Source organism: Salvelinus alpinus, chromosome 7 (assembly GCF_045679555.1).
Source record: "Salvelinus alpinus chromosome 7, SLU_Salpinus.1, whole genome shotgun sequence".
NCBI lineage: Eukaryota > Metazoa > Chordata > Actinopteri > Salmoniformes > Salmonidae > Salvelinus > Salvelinus alpinus.
This window is the reverse complement of record NC_092092.1, coordinates 2141952-2155953: the sequence shown is the minus strand read 5'-3', so window position 1 is coordinate 2155953 and position 14002 is coordinate 2141952. Positions and strand designations below refer to the sequence as shown.

The 14002-nt window shown below is 46.1% G+C and overlaps 1 protein-coding gene across 2 annotated transcripts in view; it reads right to left on the bottom strand.

Moving 5' to 3' along the window:
- The window catches only part of LOC139580328 (calcium uniporter protein, mitochondrial-like), a 518594-nt gene extending 504892 nt beyond the window's left edge, over positions 1–13702 (bottom strand). Inside the window, exon 1 of one of the 2 annotated variants that reach the window (XM_071408881.1) lies at positions 13225–13702. In XM_071408881.1, the coding sequence (XP_071264982.1) occupies positions 13225–13341 (117 nt within the window). In that variant the 5' untranslated portion in view covers positions 13342–13702. The remainder of the gene's footprint in view (positions 1–13224) is intronic. The other variant, XM_071408880.1, reaches the window with a different exon arrangement.
- Positions 13703–14002: the final 300 nt, after the last annotated feature.

The window sequence follows — 14002 nt, the reverse complement described above, 5'->3', positions numbered from 1 at the left end:
ACTACATAAAGAGAGACCTAAGACAACAACATAGCAAGGCAGCAACACATCACATACCTCGTCAGTTGTACAACGGAATGCATTCAACCGAACCGTGTCTTCCTCATTTAAGCCAACCCCTCTGAAATCAGAGAGGTACGGGGAGGACAGCCTTAAAAAAAATCAACATCCACGACTTCGGCCCCCCCGGGGGAACAGTGGGTTAAACAGCCTTGTTCAGGGCTCAACGCTACTACCCTCCAAAAGCACAGTGCACTTCTTCTGAAAGGCGCTGATGTATACCATTATAGCCCAGCTACTGCACTAACCAGATTACGCCCAGAAGAGAACAGTCTGGCTGCTATCTAGCTAAACACTTTTAATATGAAAATGGTCAGAGTTTCCTAAGTTCTAAGTTCTGCTATGATTCCATCAACAACAACAACACACACAGTGCGTCTAGAAGATGGACTGGTGTTTTAATGTGTTTCACCTTGTGAAGCGGGCCAAGTCATTTACCCAGGATAATAACAGAAACTTAAATTTGGCTTGATAAATCAGCAGAACCAGCCAGGATAATAACCAGTATAGACATCCTACAGAACCCAGCCAGGATAATAACCAGTTTAGACATCCTACAGAACCCAGCCAGGAAAATAACCAGTTTAGACATCCTACAGAACCCAGCCAGGATAATAACCCGTTTAGACATCCTACAGAACCCAGCCAGGATAATAACCGGGTTTAGACATCCTACAGAACCCAGCCAGGATAATAACCAGTTTAAACATCATACAGAACCCAGCCAGGATAATAACCAGTTTAGACATCATACAGAACCCAGCCAGGATAATAACCGGTTTAGAGGTCCTACAGAACCCAGCCAGGATAATAACCGGTTTAGAGGTCCTACAGAACCCAGCCAGGATAATAACCAGTTTAGACATCCTACAGAACCCAGACAGGATAATAACCAGTTTAGACGTCCTACAGAACCCAGACAGGATAATTACCCGTTTAGACGTCCTACAGAACCCAGCCAGGATAATAACCAGTTTAGACGTCCTAAAGAACCCAGCCAGGATAATAACCGGTTTAAACATCATACAGAACCCAGCCAGGATAATAACCGGTTTAAACATCATACAGAACCCAGCCAGGATAATAACCGGTTTAGACATCCTACAGAACCCAGCCAGGATAATAACCGGTTTAAACATCCTACAGAACCCAGCCAGGATAATAACCGGTTTAAACATCCTACAGAACCCAGCCAGGATAATAACCCGTTTAAACATCATACAGAACCCAGCCAGGATAATAACCGGTTTAGACATCCTACAGAACCCAGCCTGGATAATAACCGGTTTAGACGTCATACAGAATCCAGCCAGGATAATAACCAGTTTAGACATCCTACAGAACCCAGCCTGGATAATAACCAGTTTAGACATCCTACAGAACCCAGCCAGGATAATAACCGGTTTAGACATCATACAGAACCCAGCCAGGATAATAACCAGTTTAGACATCATACAGAACCCAGCCAGGATAATAACCAGTTTAGACATCCTACAGAACCCAGCCAGGATAATAACCAGTTTAGACATCCTACAGAACCCAGCCAGGATAATAACCAGTTTAGACATCCTACAGAACCCAGCCAGGATAATAACCAGTATAGACATCCTACAGAACCCAGCCAGGATAATAACCAGTTTAGACATCCTACAGAACCCAGCCAGGATAATAACCAGTATAGACATCCTACAGAACCCCAGCCAGGATAATAACCAGTTTAGACATCCTACAGAACCCAGCCAGGATAATAACCAGTTTAGACATCATACAGAACCCAGCCAGGATAATAACCAGTTTAGACATCCTACATAACCCAGCCTGGATAATAACCAGTTTAGACATCATAGAGAACCCAGGCAGGATAATAACCGGTTTAGACATCCTACAGAACCCAGCCAGGATAATAACCAGTTTAGACATCCTACAGAACCCAGCCTGGATAATAACCGGTTTAGACATCCTACAGAACCCAGCCAGGATAATATCCAGTTTAGACATCATACAGAACCCAGCCAGGATAATAACCGGTTTAGACATCATACAGAACCCAGCCAGGATAATAACCGGTTTAGACGTCCTACAGAACCCAGCCAGGATAATAACCGGTTTAGACATCCTACAGAACCCAGACAGGATAATAACCGGTTTAGACATCCTACAGAACCCAGACAGGATAATAACCAGTTTAGACATCCTACAGAACCCAGACAGGATAATAACCAGTTTAGACATCATACAGAACCCAGCCAGGATAATAACCGGTTTAGACATCCTACAGAACCCAGCCAGGATAATAACCAGTTTAGACATCCTACAGAACCCAGCCAGGATAATAACCGGTTTAGACATCCTACAGAACCCAGCCAGGATAATAACCAGTTTAGACATCCTACAGAACCCAGCCAGGATAATAACCAGTTTAGACATCCTACAGAACCCAGCCAGGATAATAACCAGTTTAGACATCCTACAGAACCCAGACAGGATAATAACCAGTTTAGACGTCCTACAGAACCCAGCCAGGATAATTACCCGTTTAGACGTCCTACAGAACCCAGCCAGGATAATAACCAGTTTAGACGTCCTAAAGAACCCAGCCAGGATAATAACCGGTTTAAACATCATACAGAACCCAGCCAGGATAATAACCGGTTTAAACATCATACAGAACCCAGCCAGGATAATAACCGGTTTAGACATCCTACAGAACCCAGCCAGGATAATAACCGGTTTAAACATCCTACAGAACCCAGCCAGGATAATAACCGGTTTAAACATCCTACAGAACCCAGCCAGGATAATAACCCGTTTAAACATCATACAGAACCCAGCCAGGATAATAACCGGTTTAGACATCCTACAGAACCCAGCCTGGATAATAACCGGTTTAGACGTCATACAGAATCCAGCCTGGATAATAACCAGTTTAGACATCCTACAGAACCCAGCCAGGATAATAACCAGTTTAGACATCCTACATAACCCAGCCTGGATAATAACCAGTTTAGACATCATAGAGAACCCAGGCAGGATAATAACCTGTTTAGACATCCTACAGAACCCAGCCAGGATAATAACCAGTTTAGACATCCTACAGAACCCAGCCTGGATAATAACCGGTTTAGACATCCTACAGAACCCAGCCAGGATAATAACCGGTTTAGACATCATACAGAACCCAGCCAGGATAATAACCGGTTTAGACATCATACAGAACCCAGCCAGGATAATAACCGGTTTAGACGTCCTACAGAACCCAGCCAGGATAATAACCGGTTTAGACATCCTACAGAACCCAGACAGGATAATAACCGGTTTAGACATCCTACAGAACCCAGACAGGATAATAACCAGTTTAGACATCCTACAGAACCCAGACAGGATAATAACCAGTTTAGACATCATACAGAACCCAGCCAGGATAATAACCGGTTTAGACATCCTACAGAACCCAGCCAGGATAATAACCAGTTTAGACATCCTACAGAACCCAGCCAGGATAATAACCGGTTTAGACATCCTACAGAACCCAGCCAGGATAATAACCGGTTTAGACATCCTACAGAACCCAGCCAGGATAATAACCAGTTTAGACATCCTACAGAACCCAGCCAGGATAATAACCAGTTTAGACATCCTACAGAACCCAGCCAGGATAATAACCGGTTTAGACATCCTACAGAACCCAGCTAGGATAATAACCAGTTTAGACATCCTACAGAACCCAGCCAGGATAATAACCAGTTTAAACATCATACAGAACCCAGCCAGGATAATAACCGGTTTAGACATCATACAGAACCTAGCCAGGATAATAACCAGTTTAGACATCCTACAGAACCCAGCCAGGATAATAACCAGTTTAGACATCCTACAGAACCCAGCCAGGATAATAACCAGTTTAGACATCCTACAGAACCCAGCCTGGATAATAACCAGTTTAGACATCCTACAGAACCCAGCCTGGATAATAACCAGTTTAGACATCCTACAGAACCCAGCCAGGATAATAACCAGTTTAGACATCCTACAGAACCCAGCCAGGATAATAACCAGTTTAGACATCCTACAGAACCCAGCCAGGATAATAACCAGTTTAGACATCCTACAGAACCCAGCCAGGATAATAACCAGTTTAAACATCATACAGAACCCAGCCAGGATAATAACCGGTTTAAACATCATACAGAACCCAGCCAGGATAATAACCGGTTTAGACATCCTACAGAACCCAGCCAGGATAATAACCGGTTTAAACATCCTACAGAACCCAGCCAGGATAATAACCGGTTTAAACATCATACAGAACCCAGCCAGGATAATAACCGGTTTAGACATCCTACAGAACCCAGCCAGGATAATAACCGGTTTAAACATCCTACAGAACCCAGCCAGGATAATAACCGGTTTAAACATCCTACAGAACCCAGCCAGGATAATAACCAGTTTAAACATCATACAGAACCCAGCCAGGATAATAACCGGTTTAGACGTCATACAGAACCCAGCCAGGATAATAACCGGTTTAGACATCCTACAGAACCCAGCCAGGATAATAACCAGTTTAGACATCCTACAGAACCCAGCCAGGATAATAACCAGTTTAGACATCATACAGAACCTAGCCAGGATAATAACCAGTTTAGACATCCTACAGAACCTAGCCAGGATAATAACCAGTTTAGACATCCTACAGAACCCAGCCAGGATAATAACCAGTTTAGACATCCTACAGAACCCAGCCAGGATAATAACCCGTTTAGACATCCTACAGAACCCAGCCAGGATAATAACCAGTTTAGACATCCTACAGAACCCAGCCAGGATAATAACCAGTTTAGACATCCTACAGAACCCAGCCAGGATAATAACCAGTATAGACATCCTACAGAACCCAGCCAGGATAATAACCAGTTTAGACATCCTACAGAACCCAGACAGGATAATAACCAGTTTAGACATCCTACAGAACCCAGCCAGGATAATAACCAGTATAGACATCCTACAGAACCCAGCCAGGATAATAACCAGTTTAGACATCCTACAGAACCCAGACAGGATAATAACCGGTTTAGACATCCTACAGAACCCAGCCTGGATAATAACCGGTTTAGACATCATACAGAACCCAGCCAGGATAATAACCGGTTTAGACATCATACAGAACCAAGCCAGGATAATAACCAGTTTAGACGTCATACAGAACCAAAATACTTTTCGAAACTGATTGAAGAGTCTTTGACCTCCTGAGATCAGGTCAACTAAATAAATGAGTGAGAGTTTCAGTTTGAATAGGTGAGATAGAAATTCACTGGACTCTTTTGGTAGAGATGGGAAAAGACGACTTTATTTGGATCTCATATGGAAACCCTATTCTAAAGCTGGGCGCAATGGACCATGAAGACTCGACACGCCACACAGGAAGACTCGACACACCAGACAGGAAGACTCGACACGCCAGACAGGAAGACTCGACATAACCAGACAGGAAGACTCGACACGCCAGACAGGAAGACTCGACACGCCAGACAGGAAGACTCGACATAACCAGACAGGAAGACTCGACATAACCAGACAGGAAGACTCGACATAACCAGACAGGAAGACTCGACATAACCAGACAGGAAGACTCGACATAACCAGACAGGAAGACTCGACATAACCAGACAGGAAGACTCGACATAACCAGACAGGAAGACTCGACATAACCAGACAGGAAGACTCGACATAACCAGACAGGAAGACTCGACACGCCAGACAGGAAGACTCGACACGCCAGACAGGAAGACTCGACACGCCAGACAGGAAGACTCGACACGCCAGACAGGAAGACTCGACACGCCAGACATGAAGACTCGACATACCATGCCTAGCACACATGTCTGTATCCCAAATGTTCTCTATATAGTGCACTACTGTTGACCAGGGCCCTATTCCCTATATAGTGGACTACTGTTGACCAGGGCCCTATTACCTATATAATGGACTACTGTTGACCAGGGCCCTATTACCTATATAGTGGACTACTGTTGACCAGGGCCCTATTCCCTATATAGTGGACTACTGTTGACCAGGGCCCTATTCCCTATATAGTGGACTACTGTTGACCAGGGGCCTATTCCCTATATAGTGGAGTACTGTTGACCAGGGCCCTATTCCCTATACAGTGGACTACTGTTGACCAGGGGCCTATTCCCTATATAGTGGACTACTGTTGACCAGGGGCCTATTCCCTATATAGTGGACTACTGTTGACCAGGGCCCTATTCCCTATATAGTGGACTACTGTTGACCAGGGGCCTATTCCCTATATAGTGGACTACTGTTGACCAGGGCCCTATTCCCTATATAGTGGACTACTGTTGACCAGGGGCCTATTCCCTATATAGTGGACTACTGTTGACCAGGGCCCTATTCCCTATATAATGGACTACTGTTGACCAGGGCCCTATTCCCTATATAATGGACTACTGTTGACCAGGGCCCTATTCCCTATATAATGGACTACTGTTGACCAGGGCCCTATTCCCTATATAGTGGACTACTGTTGACCAGGGCCCTATTCCCTATATAGTGGACTACTGTTGACCAGGGCCCTATTCCCTATATAATGGACTACTGTTGACCAGGGCCCTATTACCTATATAATGGACTACTGTTGACCAGGGCCCTATTACCTATATAATGGACTACTGTTGACCAGGGCCCTATTCCCTATATAGTGGACTACTGTTGACCAGGGCCCTATTCCCTATATAGTGGACTACTGTTGACCAGGGCCCTATTCCCTATATAGTGGACTACTGTTGACCAGGGGCCTATTCCCTATATAGTGGACTACTGTTGACCAGGGCCCTATTCCCTATATAGTGGACTACTGTTGACCATGGGCCTATTCCCTATATAGTGGACTACTGTTGACCAGGGGCCTATTCCCTATATAGTGGACTACTGTTGACCTGGGCCCTATTCCCTATATAGTGGACTACTGTTGACCAGGGCCCTATTCCCTATATAGTGGACTACTGTTGACCAGGGCCCTATTCCCTATATAGTGGACTACTGTTGACCAGGGGCCTATTCCCTATATAGTGGACTACTGTTGACCTGGGCCCTATTCCCTATATAGTGGACTTCTGTTGACCAGGGCCCTATTCCCTATATAGTGGACTACTGTTGACCAGGGGCCTATTCCCTATATAGTGGACTACTGTTGACCAGGGGCCTATTCCCTATATAGTGGACTACTGTTGACCAGGGGCCTATTCCCTATATAGTGGACTACTGTTGACCTGGGCCCTATTCCCTATATAGTGGACTTCTGTTGACCAGGGCCCTATTCCCTATATAGTGGACTACTGTTGACCAGGGGCCTATTCCCTATATAGTGGACTACTGTTGACCTGGGCCCTATTCCCTATATAGTGGACTTCTGTTGACCAGGGCCCTATTCCCTATATAGTGGACTACTGTTGACCAGGGGCCTATTACCTATATAGTGGACTACTGTTGACCAGGGGCCATATGGGAAAGTAGAATACTACACACAGGGAATAGGGAGCTGATTTTTCAGGGACAATCCATCTGTGTCTACATCCTGTGTCACCGACAAAAACTGTCTCCTAGCGTAGCGTCCGTAACCGATAGCAACACGGCCTCACTTCCATAGAGCAGTATCCAACCCACAATCCCCTGAGAGAAACACGCTTAACTAGCAGTGATGGAGGGGGGGGGGGTCTGAATCAAACAGGCTTCACAAACATAACATGGCTGCTGTGGGTAAAACTTCTATCTTGGATTGGTGATTTTTGGTGATTTTCTGCATTTGTCAAAGTCCCATCAGGTAGCTTGATTTCAGATGTGTCCATGGAAACAGGATTATGATGGAAATCGGTCTTCTAGCAAAGCCTGTAAACGTTTCAATTTAACTACTTTATGAATCTGACTATTCGCAATAATCGCATTATTGTGTGCATGCAACCGTACTCAATTACTGCTAGCTTAATGACACTACACACACACACACACACACACACACACACACACACACACACACACACACACACACACACACACACACACACACACACTTCTATTACGTTTCTCATTTTAGGGCGATGGTCAGCAGTAATGCCCTTCTCTTCCTCCCACTAAGCTGCCAGTCTCAGTCTCTTAACCTGAAGGAGGAAGACCCCATTTCAGTTGAATGTATTCAGTTGTACAACTGACTAGGTATCCCCCCCCCCCTTTTCCCTAATATTCTACTGGTACCATTTGATTAGAATAACACAATGACAAAAGGTGACATGAATCAACTGGAAGTATCCTGACATTCTCACCTTTCAATTCAATAGGTATTTTCTTTCGCCTGATGTTCGCTAACATCGTCTTTGACGTGACAGATTAAAAGAGATTTTTAAAAAAGAGATGGGGCCCAGATGGTGAAAGCCAAGGCTCAATAATTTGCCTCTTGGAATCGTCCCGCAGAGAGACCCACTTTCAGAAAAGATGTATGAGTCAATTTTAACATCCATGGGCTTCCTATTGACAAGGGCTCTAATGTATTGTTGCCTCTACTCGCCTTCATAACGAATGCATCTGAAATGCTACTTCCTAGGCCTACTGTGGGGGGGGGGGGGGGGGGGGTACGGGGGGTCCTTTGGGGGGAGGGGGGGGGGGGTCCGGGGGACCATTTCTGTGACAGCAAATTAATCAGGGAAGAGCCTAATTTGAAAAACCAGACATTTATTCTACGTTCTTTGGTCCTTGAAATGACAGATCTACTTCGAAGTTCTACTGCTCTCATATAACTATTCTGTTTTCGATTTTCAGATTCTATTTTTTTTATAAGAGATTTAGGTGTTTTCGTTTATTTCCCGTCGTTTCAATTGAAGGGTGTTGCTCTTGTTGCGGTAAAATCATGTGCGGTTATTAGAGGCAAAACAACATTGAATGTTGGTTTCAACTTGGTTTTCCATACAAAGCGTTCCATTACAAAAGGGAACACGGTTGGTTTTCTCGTTTTAAAACATGATATAGTAACTCCTCCATAACTCTTAAACAACTAAAATGGTGAGAGTGACTAGCTACCACATGGACAGAGTGACTAGCTACCACATGGACAGAGTGACTAGCTATCACGTGGACAGAGTGACTAGCTACCACGTGGACAGAGTGACTAGCTATCACGTGGACAGAGTGACTAGCTATCACGTGGACAGAGTGACTAGCTACCACGTGGACAGAGTGACTAGCTACCACGTGGACAGAGTGACTAGCTACCACGTGGACAGAGTGACTAGCTACCACATGGACAGAGTGACTAGCTACCACATGGACAGACTGACTAGCTACCACATGGACAGACTGACTAGCTACCACATGGACAGACTGACTAGCTACCACATGGACAGACTGACTACTACCACATGGACAGACTGACTAGCTACCACATGGACAGACTGACTAGCTACCACATGGACAGACTGACTAGCTACCACATGGACAGACTGACTAGCTACCACGTGGACAGACTGACTAGCTACCACGTGGACAGACTGACTAACTACCACATGGACAGACTGACTAGCTACCACATGGACAGACTGACTAGCTACCACGTGGACAGACTGACTAACTACCACGTGGACAGACTGACTAGCTACCACGTGGACAGACTGACTAGCTATCACATGGACAGACTGACTAGCTACCACGTGGACAGACTGACTAGCTACCACATGGACAGACTGACTAGCTACCACATGGACAGACTGACTAACTACCACGTGGACAGACTGACTAACTACCACGTGGACAGACTGACTAGCTACCACACGGACAGACTGACTACTACCACATGGACAGACTGACTAACTACCACATGGACAGACTGACTAACTACCACGTGGACAGACTGACTAGCTACCACGTGGACAGACTGACTAGCTACCACGTGGACAGACTGACTAGCTACCACGTGGACAGACTGACTAGCTACCACGTGGACAGACTGACTAGCTACCACGTGGACAGACTGACTAGCTACCACGTGGACAGACTGACTAACTACCACACGGACAGACTGACTAGCTACCACATGGACAGACTGACTAGCTACCACGTGGACAGACTGACTAGCTACCACGTGGACAGACTGACTAGCTACCACGTGGACAGACTGACTAACTACCACACGGACAGACTGACTAGCTACCACATGGACAGACTGACTAACTACCACGTGGACAGACTGACTGTCTGAAAGAGATATTAGCACCAGTCCCAGCTGTGGAAACAGTCGTGTAAAACCCAGAAGGTTCTTGCTATGTATTTGAGTTGCTAACTCACCAGCAGGGCTGTGGCGGTCATGGAACTGTGGATGACGGCTAATCAAATGACCACGGTCTCGGTCTCCGTAATAACCGTTCGAATAGTTTTTATTTTATTTTTAAATATATATTAAAATATATATATATTTATGTACGCATTTTCCCTCTCCTCTGCTTGCTTGCACCTTGCACTCTGTGATGCTGCCACCTTTATCTCTGTGATGCTGCCACCTTTATCTATGTGATGCTGCCACCTTTATCTCTGTGATGCTGCCACCTTTATCTCTGTGATGCTGCCACCTTTATATCTGTGATGCTGCCACCTTTCACTCTGTGATGCTGCCACCTTTATCTCTGTGATGCTGCCACCTTTATCTCTGTGATGCTGCCACCTTTATCTCTGTGATGCTGCCACCTTTCACTCTGTGATGCTGCCACCTTTATCTCTGTGATGCTGCCACCTTTATCTCTGTGATGCTGCCACCTTGCACTCTGTGGTGATGCTGCCACCTTGCACTCTGTGGTGATGCTGCACCTTTATCTCTGTGGTGATGCTGCACCTTTCACTCTGTGGTGATGCTGCCACCTTTATCTCTGTGGTGATGCTGCCACCTTTATCTCTGTGGTGATGCTGCCACCTTTCACTCTGTGATGCTGCTACACCTTGCACTCTGTGATGCTGCTACACCTTGCACTCTGTGATGCTGCTACACCTTGCACTCTGTGATGCTGCTACACCTTGCACTCTGTGATGCTGCTACACCTTGCACTCTGTGATGCTGCTACACCTTGCACTCTGTGATGCTGCTACACCTTGCACTCTGTGATGCTGCTACACCTTGCACTCTGTGATGCTGCTACACCTTGCACTCTGTGATGCTGCTACACCTTTCACTCTGTGATGCTGCTACACCTTTCACTCTGTGATGCTGCTGCACCTTTCACTCTGTGATGCTGCCACCTTTCACTCTGTGATGCTGCCATCTTTCACTCTGTGATGCTGCACCTTGCTTGTCTCAGGAAGGATCAACAAAGTTTCCTCACATTGTTAAGAACACACAGTATTATTATATCTATCATTATTAAAAATGTTTATTACGGTTATTGTATTTTCATGACGTTCTTAATCCATAACCTTCGGTTACATGGTTTATACAATCATTTTGCCAGCCTTACTTGCTAGCTCTCTCCGTCCCTCGGGGTGAGGAGAGGGGGGGGGGGGGGGGCGTTGAGGAGGGGTGCGAGGGTGGCTGTGGATTTAAGATAGTCTTTGAAGAGGTACAGGTTTCAGATGATATCGGGAGATGGAATCATGACTTCACCTCCTCATTCCACTGTATTGCTCTCTGTTCTCTCTCTCTCTATCTCTCCATCTCTATCTCGTCCTGTCTCAGTCCCTCATCTGATTGTTATTGAGGAGTTTCAGTTGAAACGGTAGACGCACACGCACACACACACACACACACAATGTGGACTGGCTCAGATGTAATTACTGCACCATCGAGAAGTATTGGCAGGACCTCGCAAACACAATTACCTTTCTGCCAGTGTGGAAGCGGTTCAGTGCGACCGATGTGTGTGTGTGTGTGTGTGTGTGTCTGAGTGCTTGTGCACATTACAGTGTGTGTACGTGTGTGTGCACGGTGTGTGTGTGTGTGTGTGTGTGGTGCTGCACATGCAGAATCTATTCCTCCAGGGCCCTGAGCTTGCAGGAAGAAAACCCTGGAGCTCTTAGCCTAACAGGGAAACACCCCCGCAGAGGAGGGAGGGAGGAGGGGATGGAGGGAGAGAAAGAAGGAGGGAGGGGGGATATAGAGCAGCGCACTGACATAATCACGCGTCTTGTGGAACTCCTTGGTTCTGCTGTACATAGGCGTGTTTTGTTGTTTTCTATCCTACCCTGCATGTAGTTCCCTTCACGCTTATAGGGAGACGCAGGGCTTCGGTGCTCACCCCCTCACGACAAGACAAGGAGTTATATTCTGCCGCACTGTCATGCCGCTATCCTACTACACACACACACCGCGTCTCTGCCGTCCACATACACGATACAGTAGCGGAGACCGTACGACGAGTCTCTCTCTCTCTCTCTCTCTCTCATCGATTGACATGGGAAAACCAAACCAATGGGACAGTCTATTGCAACATGTATAGAATGGCGAGCATTGGGTAAAACAGGTCAATGGAGAACGATAAAACACAAGGTGTATATCCATTTTTGTCGGTGTCCAAACCGGGTGACGGTGCCACATCCATTATGACTGTCCAGCTGTTCGCACTTCATCAACATTGAAGTTGGGACGCTGTTGCCCACTGTTGCATTCAAGGTGATCCCGTGCAACAACAACCCAAAAATACACCCAACGATTCTAGTTAGATTCAAACCGTTGATATGGTTCATATCTATGAATACAGGTCAAAGGGGTCATACCAAGCTTGGGCCATTGTAAATAATGCCCACCTAGCTACATTGCTATAGACGGCGGGCCAGTGGTCGACAGAGGATACCTAAAAACTGCATTGCTGTCAAAACAAAAAACGGGTGCGCGCCTGAGGTTACCCGGTGATTGACTGACTGTAGTCCGTTTTAAACAGTTGTAGCAACAACAACAAAAAATACGTCCGACAAAAACTGCCATTATATCCAAGCTTAACAAAGTTTAGTCAACCAATATGCACGAAGAAAAACTATTAACGATGCTAGTTAGCGTTACTTCCTTAGCAAGCCCAGTCATCAAGCTACAGTCAAAATAGCCCCTCGCTGTCGTCTCATATCCTCGTTCGCTGCCCTCCCTTATCCCACACCTCCCCGCAACAAGGGCTGAGGACTTACCGGTCTTATGTGCTGCTGGTGCCGCTGGGACGAGATAACAAGTGCTGGGAGCCCGCTGGCCACATGTCCGCTACTACGGGACAAGAGAAGAACTGATCTACACACATTCGCAGCCATCTCTGTAGTGAAATATCCTCGCTCGGAAGGCGAATGCTGCAAGCGGACCAAGCGAGACCGTGGCAGGCGGAGAGGGAGGGAGGCGGAGAGGGACGGCGGGGAGTAGACCTAGAGTAGGCGGGCTGCGGGGCTGGCGTTTACACACAACACAACCCTAGGAAGGCATTTCAGAAACAGAGGCGGGGTTGCACACACTCAGCACGGTACAGTAGCCTAGACAGCTAATAATATCTTTAACTATAACTCAGAATAAAAGCCCTGATCGATTTATGAAACGCCGTTTCATTTCTGTTATTGCAATTCGCTACGAAATAAGACGTAAAAAGAGCAGCGCGAAAAAGAAAGGAAAAGCCATGCCTCAAACCACAGACTTTAAATCATAATTTCAAAGAAATGCGTAAGAAGATGTCCGATTGGCAGATCAGTCATCGAAGGGCGGGTGTAAATACTTTTCATCGAATGAGAGAAAAGGCTATTCCGCGTGCTTCGTATTTCCCGGTACAGAGCGGTGCAACTAAGGACGACTCGACCAATCAGATAACGCGCTACGGTCCATTCTAGTTTACTGACAAATAACTACCTCCGCAGAGAGCCGATAGAACCGCTATGTGATCCAATTGAGTTCAGTTGTCAAACCGCACTTTGAGGATTTTGCCCTTCG